At 31.9% G+C, this 13,195-nt stretch overlaps 2 protein-coding genes across 4 annotated transcripts in view; one reads left to right on the forward strand and one right to left on the reverse strand.

Moving 5' to 3' along the window:
• Ttc1 (Tetratricopeptide repeat domain 1) overlaps positions 1–1,691 on the reverse strand; it is a 2,316-nt gene extending 625 nt beyond the window's left edge. Inside the window, exons 1-3 of the mRNA XM_011070456.2 lie at positions 1,140–1,691; positions 354–530; positions 96–281 (exon numbers count right to left, since the gene is read on the reverse strand). Coding sequence (XP_011068758.1) covers positions 96–281; positions 354–530; positions 1,140–1,400 — 624 coding nt within the window. The 5' untranslated portion in view covers positions 1,401–1,691. The remainder of the gene's footprint in view (positions 1–95; positions 282–353; positions 531–1,139) is intronic.
• Positions 1–9,688, forward strand: part of LOC105154742 (endoplasmic reticulum metallopeptidase 1) — a 21,241-nt gene extending 11,553 nt beyond the window's left edge. The window contains exons 2-15 of one of the 3 annotated variants that reach the window (XM_087410866.1): positions 3,434–3,905; positions 4,217–4,769; positions 4,843–4,970; positions 5,064–5,195; positions 5,265–5,385; positions 5,468–5,773; positions 5,882–6,111; positions 6,259–6,439; positions 6,568–6,752; positions 6,860–7,015; positions 7,115–7,320; positions 7,391–7,503; positions 7,646–7,821; positions 8,056–9,688. In XM_087410866.1, coding sequence (XP_087266992.1) covers positions 3,903–3,905; positions 4,217–4,769; positions 4,843–4,970; positions 5,064–5,195; positions 5,265–5,385; positions 5,468–5,773; positions 5,882–6,111; positions 6,259–6,439; positions 6,568–6,752; positions 6,860–7,015; positions 7,115–7,320; positions 7,391–7,503; positions 7,646–7,821; positions 8,056–8,220 — 2,655 coding nt within the window. In that variant the 5' untranslated portion in view covers positions 3,434–3,902 and the 3' untranslated portion in view covers positions 8,221–9,688. Of the gene's footprint in view, positions 1–2,551; positions 3,906–4,216; positions 4,770–4,842; positions 4,971–5,063; positions 5,196–5,264; positions 5,386–5,467; positions 5,774–5,881; positions 6,112–6,258; positions 6,440–6,567; positions 6,753–6,859; positions 7,016–7,114; positions 7,321–7,390; positions 7,504–7,645; positions 7,822–8,055 lie in introns of those variants that run through there. The other 2 variants (XM_011070458.2, XM_087410869.1) reach the window with 2 other exon arrangements.
• Positions 9,689–13,195: the final 3,507 nt, after the last annotated feature.

Raw genomic sequence — 13,195 nt, forward strand, 5'->3', positions numbered from 1 at the left:
AACTCTAAACACGTTTTCTTAAAAAATTGATCTTTATTATAAGCCACGTTATAGAAAAAAATTCATACTTTGAATAAATAATAATTATATATTACCCTGACAGCATGATTAGCTTCTGTGTGATTAGAATCAAATGTTAATATTTTCTTGTAGTCTTCTAACGCTTCATCCAATTTTTCTGTCTCTTCATACAATTGTGCTCTTCTTATATATGCCTTTACATAACTTGAATTTAATTCAATGGCTTTAGTACAATCAGATATCGCCGAATCCTTCTCTGTCTGAAAACAATTACTTCTTAATAAGAGCTACAACACACAGTATTAATCAATGAATGCATCTTTGACAATCACCTGACATTTTGCTTTTGCTGCTGCTCTATTTGCATACAATATAGATCTTTCTTTGCTATATGCTAAAGGACAAGTTTGCAATCCTTGTGTGTATTGCGATATCGCCTGTACATATTCACCATTTTTGAAAAGCTCGTTGCCTGCCTGTTTTAGAGTCTCTGCTTCACTTTTCAATGCCTGCAAAAGTAGATGAATTGCATACATAGAAAATAGGACTACAACTCTTTCCAGAAACACAGATGTAATACAATGAATCACATTATATGCACTTGTCAATATTAATCCTACAACAGCATACTTATTTTCAGCATCTTAGAGCAACACACATGAATCAAGTAAAAATTGAGCTTTTGTCAGATCTGATTTTGAAGCTTTTAAAGTGCTCGAAAAATTCTGTAAAAATTCAAACATGTTTCTTAAGGTCTCCATTACATTATTCTGTTATGTAAACATTGAAAAAAAGTTTGAAAAAGTTATAAATATCACGCAAGTATATGAAAAATAAAAACTGTTTGAAGTGGCATGAATACAAATACCCATGTATGCCATTGAAAAGTTAAACAAAGATGGGTTAAACAAAGATGCTTTCCATTTAATGACACAAATCGACATACAAATATCTATCTTTGTTATTCATTAGAATGCCAAGATGAAATAATATTCGTGTCGACTTGTGTTACTAAATGAAAAGTATTTGATGAAGATGATCACTGTATTACACTGTCTCTTGTTAAAAAGTAAAGGAGGATTGCAAGAGAGATGTCTTTAAAAATATCATAGACATACTTCTTGCTCACTTTCTGTAAGTAACAGATCTCTATCCTTAAGAAGTTCCTCGTTTACATCCTCTTCTATATTTTGTGCATTATCATTACTATCCTCATTGCATTCCTTATCTACGACGTCCCATGGATCGCCTTTCGCTCGCGCGTTCGCATCGGAAGAATCGTCTACTCGGATGCAGGAACTTTCTAGATCTCTGGTGAGTTCTTCTATGACCTCTTCGTTGGACTGTAACCTCTGCGATTTGTCGTCCGAACTCGCCATCGTTTGGTGTCCACCGTTAAATGAAGTGAATTTTACAGAAATGAGAATAAATATATCAATGCGTGTAGGATATCAATGAATATACACGCAAATCAGCTGTGCGACGAAAATAACCTGAAATTGGTCTTTGAATAAAAAAGAAGATGCATACACACACGCGACGCTTTGACGTTTGCCCGAAGTGTCTGTGTCTCTCGTGGCGAATGCTAGATCGCGCTTATCATTTGATTTCCAGCCAACTTCGCTCAGCTGCTTTCCGTTTTAGTAGCTGCACTGAGCTGCACTTTCTGCACTTGAAATGACAGACCTATCGGTGCGCTCAACTATGTTTAACTTTGATATCTCGCTTTTATCAAATAATGAATATGTATCTATTTCATTTTAAGTATATAATACAATAAGTGTATATAAATAGTCACAAAGGATTGAAATAAGATCAAGCTTGAATAATAATTAATTCATTATAATTAATACAATTATCTACACAATTATCTATAAAAAATAAATCAACAAATTAATAACTTTTAACTTAATTTAATTAATTTTTTTCAAATGAGTTAATTACTAATTGCAACTATATTTTGTAAAACGTTATTTTAATTTGCAAATTTGATTTTTATAAATTAAAATCTTTTTTGTCTTTAAACGTCAGTATTATTTCCTTTTTCTATAAAATTTTAAACATTAAACGAATTTTAAAAAATCCATAATTATGAACATGTAATTGCTAATACAAAATCCATAATTATGATGGACGTGTAATTGCTAATACATTTGTTTTTTATTCAAATTACTAGCTGCTTTTTATTCATTAATTTTTTTTCTATAACATCTATTAATTATTAATATGTATTTCCTAAATGCAAAAGAATAAAAAAACAGGTACCTTTCATAACATTGAAGGAGTTTATAATAGATTATAGATTTGACGGCATCAACTAATTTGGTAGTTCCGTAGAATTTAGAAATAAGAGTTTTCTCTGTAACAATGAGTTATCTCACTTATCTATATTTTAATTCCAGATTATTTCTTATCTCTATTGTTCTATATCTTAATTGTCATTATATTGGGTCATCTAAAAAGTATCCGCGGTTTTTTGTCACTAGATGGTGTTGATGGCGGATACTTTTTAGATGACCCAATATAATATATTCTACGTTTTCAAGAATATATAATTAGATAATAATAAGATCCTAAATTGATTTTGATTTATATTTACTACGTTAATAATCAACAGATCTAAAATTTTATTTTATGAGATTCTACAATAATGTCATAAATCAGAAGTTACAAATTGACCAATCACAATTGTTACTTTTTAACTTCTGACCTCTGATTCATGGTCAATGGCTTATTGTAGAAGATTCATTACAGTATTTTTTCTTTTTTGATGTTTGTAACTTGTTCCTGCATAATTCTACTGATCAGAATTTTAAATGCGAGAATGGATATCACTATCAAGAATGATTAGTCATCATGTACGCGTTCGACAATTACGTGTAATTGTTTTTCTAATCGGCGGGATAAAAAATCTTAAGCGTAGGCAGGAATTGCCGCTCTCAATTTACAACGAGCTTCGTAAGTTAGTGCTGTATTCATGTCATAATCGTATAAATGAAACTGATTAGTACGAGTAGTATGATGTGATATCAGTGAAGTACTTATTTACGAGCAAGGCTACAACGTAAATATGCTGATAAAAATCACTTGATAAGATTGCGCGAAAAAAAATCCTGAAAGAATGGAAGACCCGCTTTTGATAAATATCCATAGGACGAAATTTCTAGGCGAATTCATTACGGCGATACAACGTATGAATTATTCGCGCGAGTAAATATTTCAGCGCGGTGAAGAATGATTGATCGATCGCCGGCGCAACGTTGAAGACGCGATTGCAATTGGTGTGAATTAGGAGCATAAAAGAGAAAAGGAAAGAGATCGATGCAGGGAAGAGAACAGAATAGAATAGAATTTAATTTGTTTTTTATAGGTCTGTGTCCTCTAAGAAAAAAAAAGTATTTTTTTTTTTTAGTGTTGTTTCACACATGCATGCTACAGTGAAGAATGACAATACAAAAAGTAAGTAAAATAAAAGAATGATATACAAAAATAAAATAAGCTGACAAAAGATAAGAGAGAGAGAAAGAGAGAGAGAGAGAGAGAGAGAGAAAGAAAAAGATAGAGTGAAAGGGAGGGGGTATATGATGTATCGTACGGGCCACGTTGTTCCGTTTCTGTTGCGCGAACGAGAGGCACGAAGTTACGATTTGTCACAAAGACGGTCTGCGTCCTATATGTGTGCATTGTACAGTCAGTAGCGTCAGTGCTAGTGGTCAGTGCAGTGCCCGGTACGGTGCGACGCGTACTGTACGTTTTCCGATGCGGCGAACAAGATCGAGATCGAGTGAACGCAACGCGGTGGAGTTTCCGTTTACGCAGTAGCCCGCTCATAAAGTCAGGCGGCATAAAGTGCCTTTTCTGTTATTAGGGTCTTCGCTAAAATGGTGAGTCTGAAATCCTGATGTCCGCGATGCTAGAAGGCTAGAAATCATTCCGAGATCTTCGAGACGGGGAGTGAATTGAACAATCTCTCATAGGTCAAATGACCCAATTGCTCAAAATGTTTAAATGTGATTTGTTAATTTTTCTCCATCCAAGATCTCGGAGCCTAGCATTGTGGACATAAAGCTTAACAGCGTATTTGCCTCCTTTTTTTCCTCTTTTTCTCCACTAATTTGTTAAAGAAAATGGAACACGCCGTGTATCTGTTATGCATAGGTGTATACACAAATATAGTGTGATTATCATATTTCAGTTTCAGAGAGACGGAGTGAGACTCAGACAGCACACGTCGAAGAGAACGTTGACTGAGTTACCTTACGAAAACAGAATTGCTTCGAGGAAACAAGATATACTGCCAAATGATACCCAACATCTTCTCTTTGTTCTTACGTACTTTCTCTTCTTGTCCTTCATTATAATCGTCTTAGAGAGGAATTTGCCTGATCCAATTACTATTGACACGGAAGGATTACATCCTGGAAAATTCGTTGCCGAGCGAGCTCGTAATCATATCGTGAATCTTACGTCGATTGGACCTCGTATCGCCGGCAGTTACGAGAACGAAGTCCTAGCTGTAAAATATCTAACAACAACGATCAATAATGTGATGAGAACGGCGCACGAGAATCACAGGATCCTCCTTAACATTACAAAGCACAGCAGCGCGTTTCCACTTAAGTTTCTTGATGGCATGACTAATGTCTATAGAAATGTACAAAACGTTATTGTCAAAGTCGGACCCCACAGGCCTACAATGCATAGCTTATTGCTTAATTGTCATTTTGATACGTTTTTAGAAAGCCCAGGTAATAAGCGTCTCTATGCACAATAAGCGACGTCTCATCTGCATAAATAATTATTATTTATGTAAAAAAATAGGTGGTTCTGATGACGCCGCTGGTTGTGCTGTAATGCTAGAAACTTTACGGATAATAACTCAAAGTCCGAGAATATTGAAGCACAGCGTTATATTTTTATTTAATGGGGCAGAGGAAAATTTATTGCAGGTATATTAATTCGCTATCTAATCTTGATGGGTTCTGATTTATTGATTAGTTCTAAAATCGTAATAACATATTCTGTACACAATTTATTTGTAGGCATCTCATGGTTTCATAACGCAACATCTTTGGGCAAAGGATGTACGAACATTCATAAATTTGGAGGCATGTGGCGCTGGTGGTCGCGAATTATTGTTTCAAGCTGGACCTCACAATCCTTGGATTCTTGAGGTATTTTATTATTGTTTTCTCTGCTATTTGTTAGCATTAAACTTAATTTTTTTATTATGACTTTGTCAGGTTTACGCCAAATCCGTACCATATCCTTATGCATCATCGTTAGCTCAGGAAATATTTGAGAGTGGTATAGTACCTGGTGATACAGACTTTCGAATATTTAGAGACTTTGGAAAAATTTCTGGTAAAAAAGATTCGATTATAACATGATTGATAATTTATTGCTAGAAAAAATCTTTACTAGTATATCTAAAATTTTTATACAGGGCTGGACTTTGCATGGTCAAAAAATGGCTATGTATACCATTCTAGATTTGATAACGTTGATCAAATACCGCTGGGAGCTTTACAACGAACCGGCGATAATATTCTTGCATTGACGCAAGGAATAATATTCGGAGATTATTTATCGGACGTGGATGTGCAAGAGACACGGGGTAATCTCGTGTTCTTCGACTTCTTGGGTGCATTCGTTATTAGATGGCCACAATACATTGCCAGTACAGTTAATATCGCCAGTATGATTATAGCTGGGTACTCTATCCATTTGAATATGCAGAGTGCACGTAGAAGTAAGAATATATAATTATTATTTAGATCCGGCTGCGCCAATAGACCTCAAATCGGTTCTCGTTTTCTCGAAATCTGAGTAATATCGAATTCTGCGTTATCGGATACAGATATTAAAAAATGGATGTACATGAAATATGTGCTGATGTGTGTCGGAGTGATCATGGCTTCGTGGTTAGCATCTATATTTTCTTGTACATTAATCGGCCTGATCCTGACCAAGCTGGGAAAAGTGATGAGTTGGTACGCAAGACCGGCGTGGCTGTTTTTCTTATATGTTTGTCCAACTGTTTTTATATCGATGATCGTATTCCTACAGATCGGATCGAGGCAGAAAAAAGTAAGTAATAGAAATAAGTTTTGCTTGAATCTCGATTCTTAAATAATTACGTGTTTGGGCTGAATGTCAAATGTTATCGATAAAATTAGATTAAAAGTTTGTTTGAAGATTTATTGCAACACATACAAGTAATACTAATGATTGTAGGAAGTTGGTTCTGCATGGATTTTGTATCATATGTACTATGACGCGTATTCCCTGATATGGATGTTGATTCTCTTCATATGCGTTTTATTTGGAATACGATCGGGCTTTATACCGCTCCACTGGGTTTTATTCCCATCACTTGGAAATATTGCGCGACACAATTTCTTCAGCAAATGGAGAGGTGAGGACATTCAAAGCTTTCTATAAATTTTTTTTTACACACTAACATTTTTTTATGTTAATCTTCTATGTCAATTATTTTAAAAGTATTCTAATATTTGATTGAATGTACTTTTATGAATTTTGTAGACTGGAAATGGCTTTGTTACCAAGTGGGATCGTTAAGTTTATCTTATATACAGGTATTTTATTTAACGCTCGGTGCTCTCTATCTCTTCATTCCAATAATGGGACGGTCCGGTGGCAGTATTAATTCTGAAGTTGTAATAGCTAATATGCTGTCACTATCATTCTGCCATCTATTATGCTTCACGGTAAAATATTAATAGCTTTAATTTTATTTTCACGACATAATTTTGTATCTTTAATTTGTACAATCGTCTCTTAATCTGTTGTAAAATATAACTCACAATATTTTCAGTTGCCAATAGTGCTTCTAATAAAGAATGCCGAACGAATTATAAGTGTGATTGTTGGAATTTTCTTAATTGCTATTGCTGTATTAATTCTAACACCACTTGGATTCCCTTACAGTGGTGATCGGTTGTCGCCTGCTCCACAACGATTTATGATTGCGGTACAGTTATCTTAACATTCCTGAAACTTTTTGTTTAATAGAACATAGCATAGGTTCATCGTATGCATATATTATTCATCTTATATCTTTGATTTACAGCATAGTCAACGTCAGTATTACAATGTAGATGGTAGTGATAGGTATTTTGGTACGGGATACTGGTTAGTGGATTTAGATATGAATAGTCCTTACAGTATAGAATCGATAGTACCTGAAATAGCTGCTGCGACGCCAACAGTCAAGGATTGCGAGAAGGAATTATACTGCGGTTTTCCATATTTAATGCCGGTTACAACTTTCTTGTGGTATATCAGAATTAGTAGTACATTATTCGAATATAAAACTTGACACGAATTGAGAGGGCTCATTTTATAGGAAAACTACCTGGATACCAGGACCCGCTCCGCTCATAAGTATTCCTACAAATCTCGAGGTAATTTCGAAGACTACGAAACAGCATGTTGTTAATTTTACCTTTAATGTTACAGGTAAGATATTCAAAAGTTTAAATAATTTAAATTTCATGTATCTCTTTCTCTCTCTCTCTCTCTCTCTCTCTCTCTCTCTCTCTCTCTCTTTCTCTCTCTCTTGATATAATAAAAAAAATTAAATATCTTCTGAATTATTTAGGTCCTGACCACATAGGTATAATTTTGTCTCCATACAAAGGTGTTCATCTAGAAAAATGGTCTATACTTGACGGGAAACCATTGCAAGGTCCAAGATGGAACAATAGAGAGACTTACTTTATTTATTATGCATGTGCCTCAGACTGCGTGCCATTTACATTTTCTATTGAACTGAATGTAAGTTTGCAAGACAAATATATGTTTTTTCCTTTGTTATATCACATTATACCCGTATCAGATTAGAGAAATTGAGATTGATAATGAGATTAAATTTGATCAATCATCAGGCATGATTTATTAAAACTTGATATAATTTTGTTTTTAATTGATTAATTTTAATCTCAATCTCAATTTCAATCTTTAATCAGATATGGGCTTTACTCGCGAAAAATTACAAAATTTTGTGTTCAGGTATCTACAGAACAAAAAGGACCGTGTTTATCCATCGCATTAGCTGGACACTTCTTACATGGCGAACACCAAAAATCCTTGAGATTTAAAAAATTTCTGGCACAGTTCCCGTCATGGACTGTCATCGCTCCCTGGACGGCATCGTATAAGTCATGGGAATTATAAGATGTAAAAACTACTGAGAGGACAATTGATATGGTAAACGTGAACAAAGCAATATTGTCCTATAGCAAATCGTCTCTCGCGAATTAACAAAGTAGTCCAATAAAATGGTACTACGCTTTTGGCGTATGATGAGATATGAAACCTAATGCCATATAATATTGTTTAATGCCATAACGATGTAATATCGTTTGAAAATACTTAGATTTAGTCTTCAAATACTTCCTAAGATATTACAATTTGAATATCGACAAACGTTAAATGCGATAGAAAATGGGACGAATAAAAACGTTACCATTCGAATTTATATATGAATTTTTTTACTTGCATATATTATCATTAATAGAGACGATTTCGAACTAGTCTAAGACGTTGATTCGGATTTAAATCCTAAAGAGATATCTAAAAAAACTCATATATATATATATAGAGAGAGAGAGAGAGAGATATTAAAATATATTGCCTGGGCGCTTTCAAAGGTGATAACTACAATTATTTTTCATAGAAGCGTACGATAATATTGCATATCATAAGCTTTAGACTGATTCCATGCGTTATCTTTCGATTTGATAATTTTTACGAAGAAAACAAATCGCCCGATAAAGGAGAAATTTCATTAAAATCTAAAAACTCGAATTTTATTATGATATATAGAAACTCTGTGATTGCATGACGTACGCTCTCTTAGTACGCTTCAAATTTACTGAAAATATCAAAATATCAGTACTAGTTCAAAGTACCATCTCACATGAGATAACTAGATGAATAATTACATAATTAGCGCGCACACATTAGTGTGTATTATCGACATGTTTTATAAAAATGACGCAAGTGCTGTCTAAGACGTTTGTAGACTATAATACGTGCTTTAATGCTTGAGAGCTCTTACATAAATGCAAAAATTCACGGTTTGATCTACTATTTGGTCTAAAATACAGATTTAATGCTGTCATCCATGCCAAAATCTCTAGGCAATGTTTCAATATACACTACCAGTACTGAAAATCTATAGTGCATTACGTATACTATAGTTATATGTACGCGTACTATAGTTAGTTTTTCAGTTCTGGCAGAGTATATCGGAACATAGCCATAATAATAGACAGTCACTAAGTGACAGCACGTGCATAGTACATAATAGTACTTTATATTTACGTCGTGATAGTTTATATCACAATGAATAAAAGTTGCTCGAGATATAAGATAATCAAATATGCGTTTCAAAGAAATTTTATATTTCGGCTAATACAATAGAATAAATTTTAAATATATGCAGATACATACGCACACATGTATGTAGAATATGCCTAATAAGTTGCATTCTATTCTTTAATTTGAATATTTTATTTACATCTTACATGCCAATGAATGTCTCCATGAATATTAGCATTTTGTAGAAGAGCTCATTATTTGTATTCTTGCACAATCTATGAATCATTCCTCTTTTTTTCTAGTTCTAAATAAAAAATAATATTTTTAATAGCATATCAAACAAGTTGAGACTTGACATAAATATTCCTGTATATACGAATTAACAATTTTTAGTAACTTAGGACCTATTTTTTTTACTACCTTTTTACTATAGTAAAGGTATCAAGCTTGTCTTTAATTAACTTTTCCGTTTCTCTGTACATGTTTTTTCTCAATGAAAATGTTTCTTTTCTTTCGCCTACATTAAAAATATTTTTAATAAGAATTCACAATAAAGCACTAATAATATTTTAAATGAAAATCTTTGTCACACATTAAGAATAATTATTATTCTAATTCTTCTAATAGGAATTTTGAAAGACAGTTCTTCTTCACATCTCTTTCAAAATATTCGCAATTAACATCAAGTTTTCTCAACGTACAATCGAGCACCTTTTGTCATTTAGTGAACACAAAAGTTTTATCTCTAAACTAAATACGTAACAGATCGCATAGTATCTATTTAACAATTTAAAATAATAGAAAATATTGCTTACGCGTAATAAAATTTTTTTCTACGAGTCGATAGACATATCGCTGAGTTTAATAAACGCCTACTTCACGTAATTTACCGAATTGTTCATTTTATTAATGCTTGACATGATATACGAATATAGCTAAATTCCGTGATTTCACTAAAATCTTTCTCGGGAGGGAAGTTGTATAAAATAGTATTAAATAATACAATGTTATAAAAAAAATTAATCATAAAAAAAAATAGTTTTATATGTATAATATAGTGGAAAGAGGCAGTAACAAAATATAATTTTAATGAAGGATTAAACATTTTTAAAGCGTATTGAAAAACGTTTATGTTATATGTATTTTTGTATGTGATTCAAATTATTTTTTTTTTGTTACATTTTTATGTTTATATTTATAATATTTAATGAATTATGTCTGTGCTAGACTATGATTGTTTTATCTAATTGTTCATTAATTTGTTCGTTTTAATCAGCTTACAGCACAAAGCAAACGTTACCAATAATAACGTTAATCTCAATTGCACAAATTTACGATCGCAATTCTATTAATAAGTAATACTTAATTCTTATACACAAAGTTATAATTAAGCGATATTTGACAATTTTTAGCACCTCAAGTCATTTATTATGACCTGAGAATAACTGAATCACTAAATCGTTTTGTTTTTTTTTTTAATTTCCACGTTATTATATCTTATTTTTACGAAGATAGTATGTGTTCCGTAAAATAATTTCTTAGGCAATCACCTGGGTATTCAAAGCGTACTCAAAGCGTTATTACTATAATGCGAGAAATGTAGAGCGCTTGTTAACAGGATCTTTATTTTGTTGTTAGGAGTAAAACGAAGTTCTTTATCTCAATCTTTGCTATTACGATGAAAACAAGAATTCTAGATTATCAAGTGTAATCGTTCCCTAAATGAAAGACGTATCTTTGTACGTCATCACATCCTGACTCATACAGAATATCTGTACTTTGGTAACTTCGTTTTACGCCAAGTACCGGCCAAAGGAAAAGGATCCATCCATTGCGTGACAAGTGTACAATTGTAGTTGCCTAATAATCGTTTCCGTTATTCTACGTGCAGGGTGACACTTTAATGATAAAATATCACGAATGACTCGCGGAATTCTATTCGAGGAATTTAACGTTCGATAAGTGGATCATATTGATACAATAATGTACATTATTTTTTGTTCCCCTGCTAATTTATTTGTACACAGGCGTATGTTCCTGCTTGCATTATATTCAATTATATATATATATATATATATATATATATATATATATATATATATATATATATATTGCGACATTGTTACTGCAGTAACATGTTGTTGTTACATGATTAAGAGATTATATTGTATGAGAGAGGAAATAAAAAATTAACATACATATTATGCTAGCTATTTCCTTCATTTTCCTTAATTATATTTTATCATTTTCCGTAAAGTACAGTAGCAATAAAGTTAAATCCGGTTAATATGTCGCTTATTAAATATTAATAAATTGACGTATTTATACGAGTTCATACTTACTGACGTATTAATAATTGCTTCTTCTTCAATTTTTTTATACAGTCTTACTGATGTTCAATAAATTTTTTTTCTTCTCTCGATTTTATTACACAAACAAGTCTCATTGATGTTTGTTACTGTTACGCGACTTATTGCGTTTAATCAATACAGGATTGTCTTCGTTATCCAACAAATCTTTTGTTCACCGAATCAATTTCCTGTTTCCTGAGCAACACTCTTCTACCTTTGTTACGTTATTTAAGTTTCACTCGCGTAACGTAGGTCACATGGACAATAATGCTTATACAGGACATGTTACTTTTCCAGTAATCCAAAAGAAAGAATTGAGTACGATTTGAGTATGAATAATTGATATTAATTAATACGTATATGATGTTAATTAATGAATATTATTAATGATTAATACATATATTATTACATCGAAATAATTAATGTAATGTCAGTAATATTTAATTTATAAAATCTATTTAATATTTTAATTGCTATTTATTTTATAAATATTATATTTAATGAATAAATTATTAATCTTTTTTAAATGTGTTTAATACGTATTTATAAACATATAAGTGTATGCGTGGCAGCGCACGAGACATCTGCTATGCCAGAGATCCCGCGTTCGATTCCCAGGCAGAACCAAAAAATTTTTCGAACGCTCGTAGCTCTTCTCGGCAGGCAATGGCAAACCATCGAGAGAGAGTATTTTTGTCAAGAGAACTTCTCTAATAAAAATCGTCGTTCGGAATTGACGTTAAATAGTAGAACTATGTACATACAATCAGCGTATCACAGCCATCACAGGCATATGAGAGAAGTCACCACGCTATTTATTAGTTGTGTTCTCACATGTACGGTCTAAATAAGATTGTTTTATTGTCAATATTTAATAATTTATTAAATGTATAATATTACAATACCGACTATTACGGAAAATTTTTAGAAATGTTTCAATCTATCATATCTCATGTGTAACAATTCTGAAAGGATTCTGCATTATGTCATATGAAATGTTTTAACAGAAATGTTTCTAAAATCTATTACATACAAAAAATTGAAAAACATATTTGAATAGATCAAAAAAGCATCATGATGTTAAAATGATTCGAAAATGTTTACTAAAAGCGATTTTTTTTTAATCAATCGATTTAGTTTAACTTTATCAGTCATTTTGATGTTATTATGACTTTAATTGCGAAAACCTTTTGTACATGAATGATGATGCTGTGTGGAAACTGCAAATGTAATTTTTTAATAGTGATTGTATATGTGCTTATACTATATAATTAATTAATCAAAATAATTGACGATATAATCACTATTTTTGAGAAATATTTTAAGTTTATTTCTTTCAATAAGTTTTGTAAACAGATCACAAAAACTCTTAATAAATTTTAAGTACTTCAGAAATGATATTTAAATATATGATAATTGATACTCTATTATGTCGACATAATAAATTTAAATATTATTTAAGTATCAATCAAGTA

This window comes from Acromyrmex echinatior, chromosome 1 (assembly GCF_024713525.1).
Source record: "Acromyrmex echinatior isolate Ae372 chromosome 1, ASM2471352v2, whole genome shotgun sequence".
Classification (NCBI taxonomy): Eukaryota; Metazoa; Arthropoda; class Insecta; order Hymenoptera; family Formicidae; genus Acromyrmex; species Acromyrmex echinatior.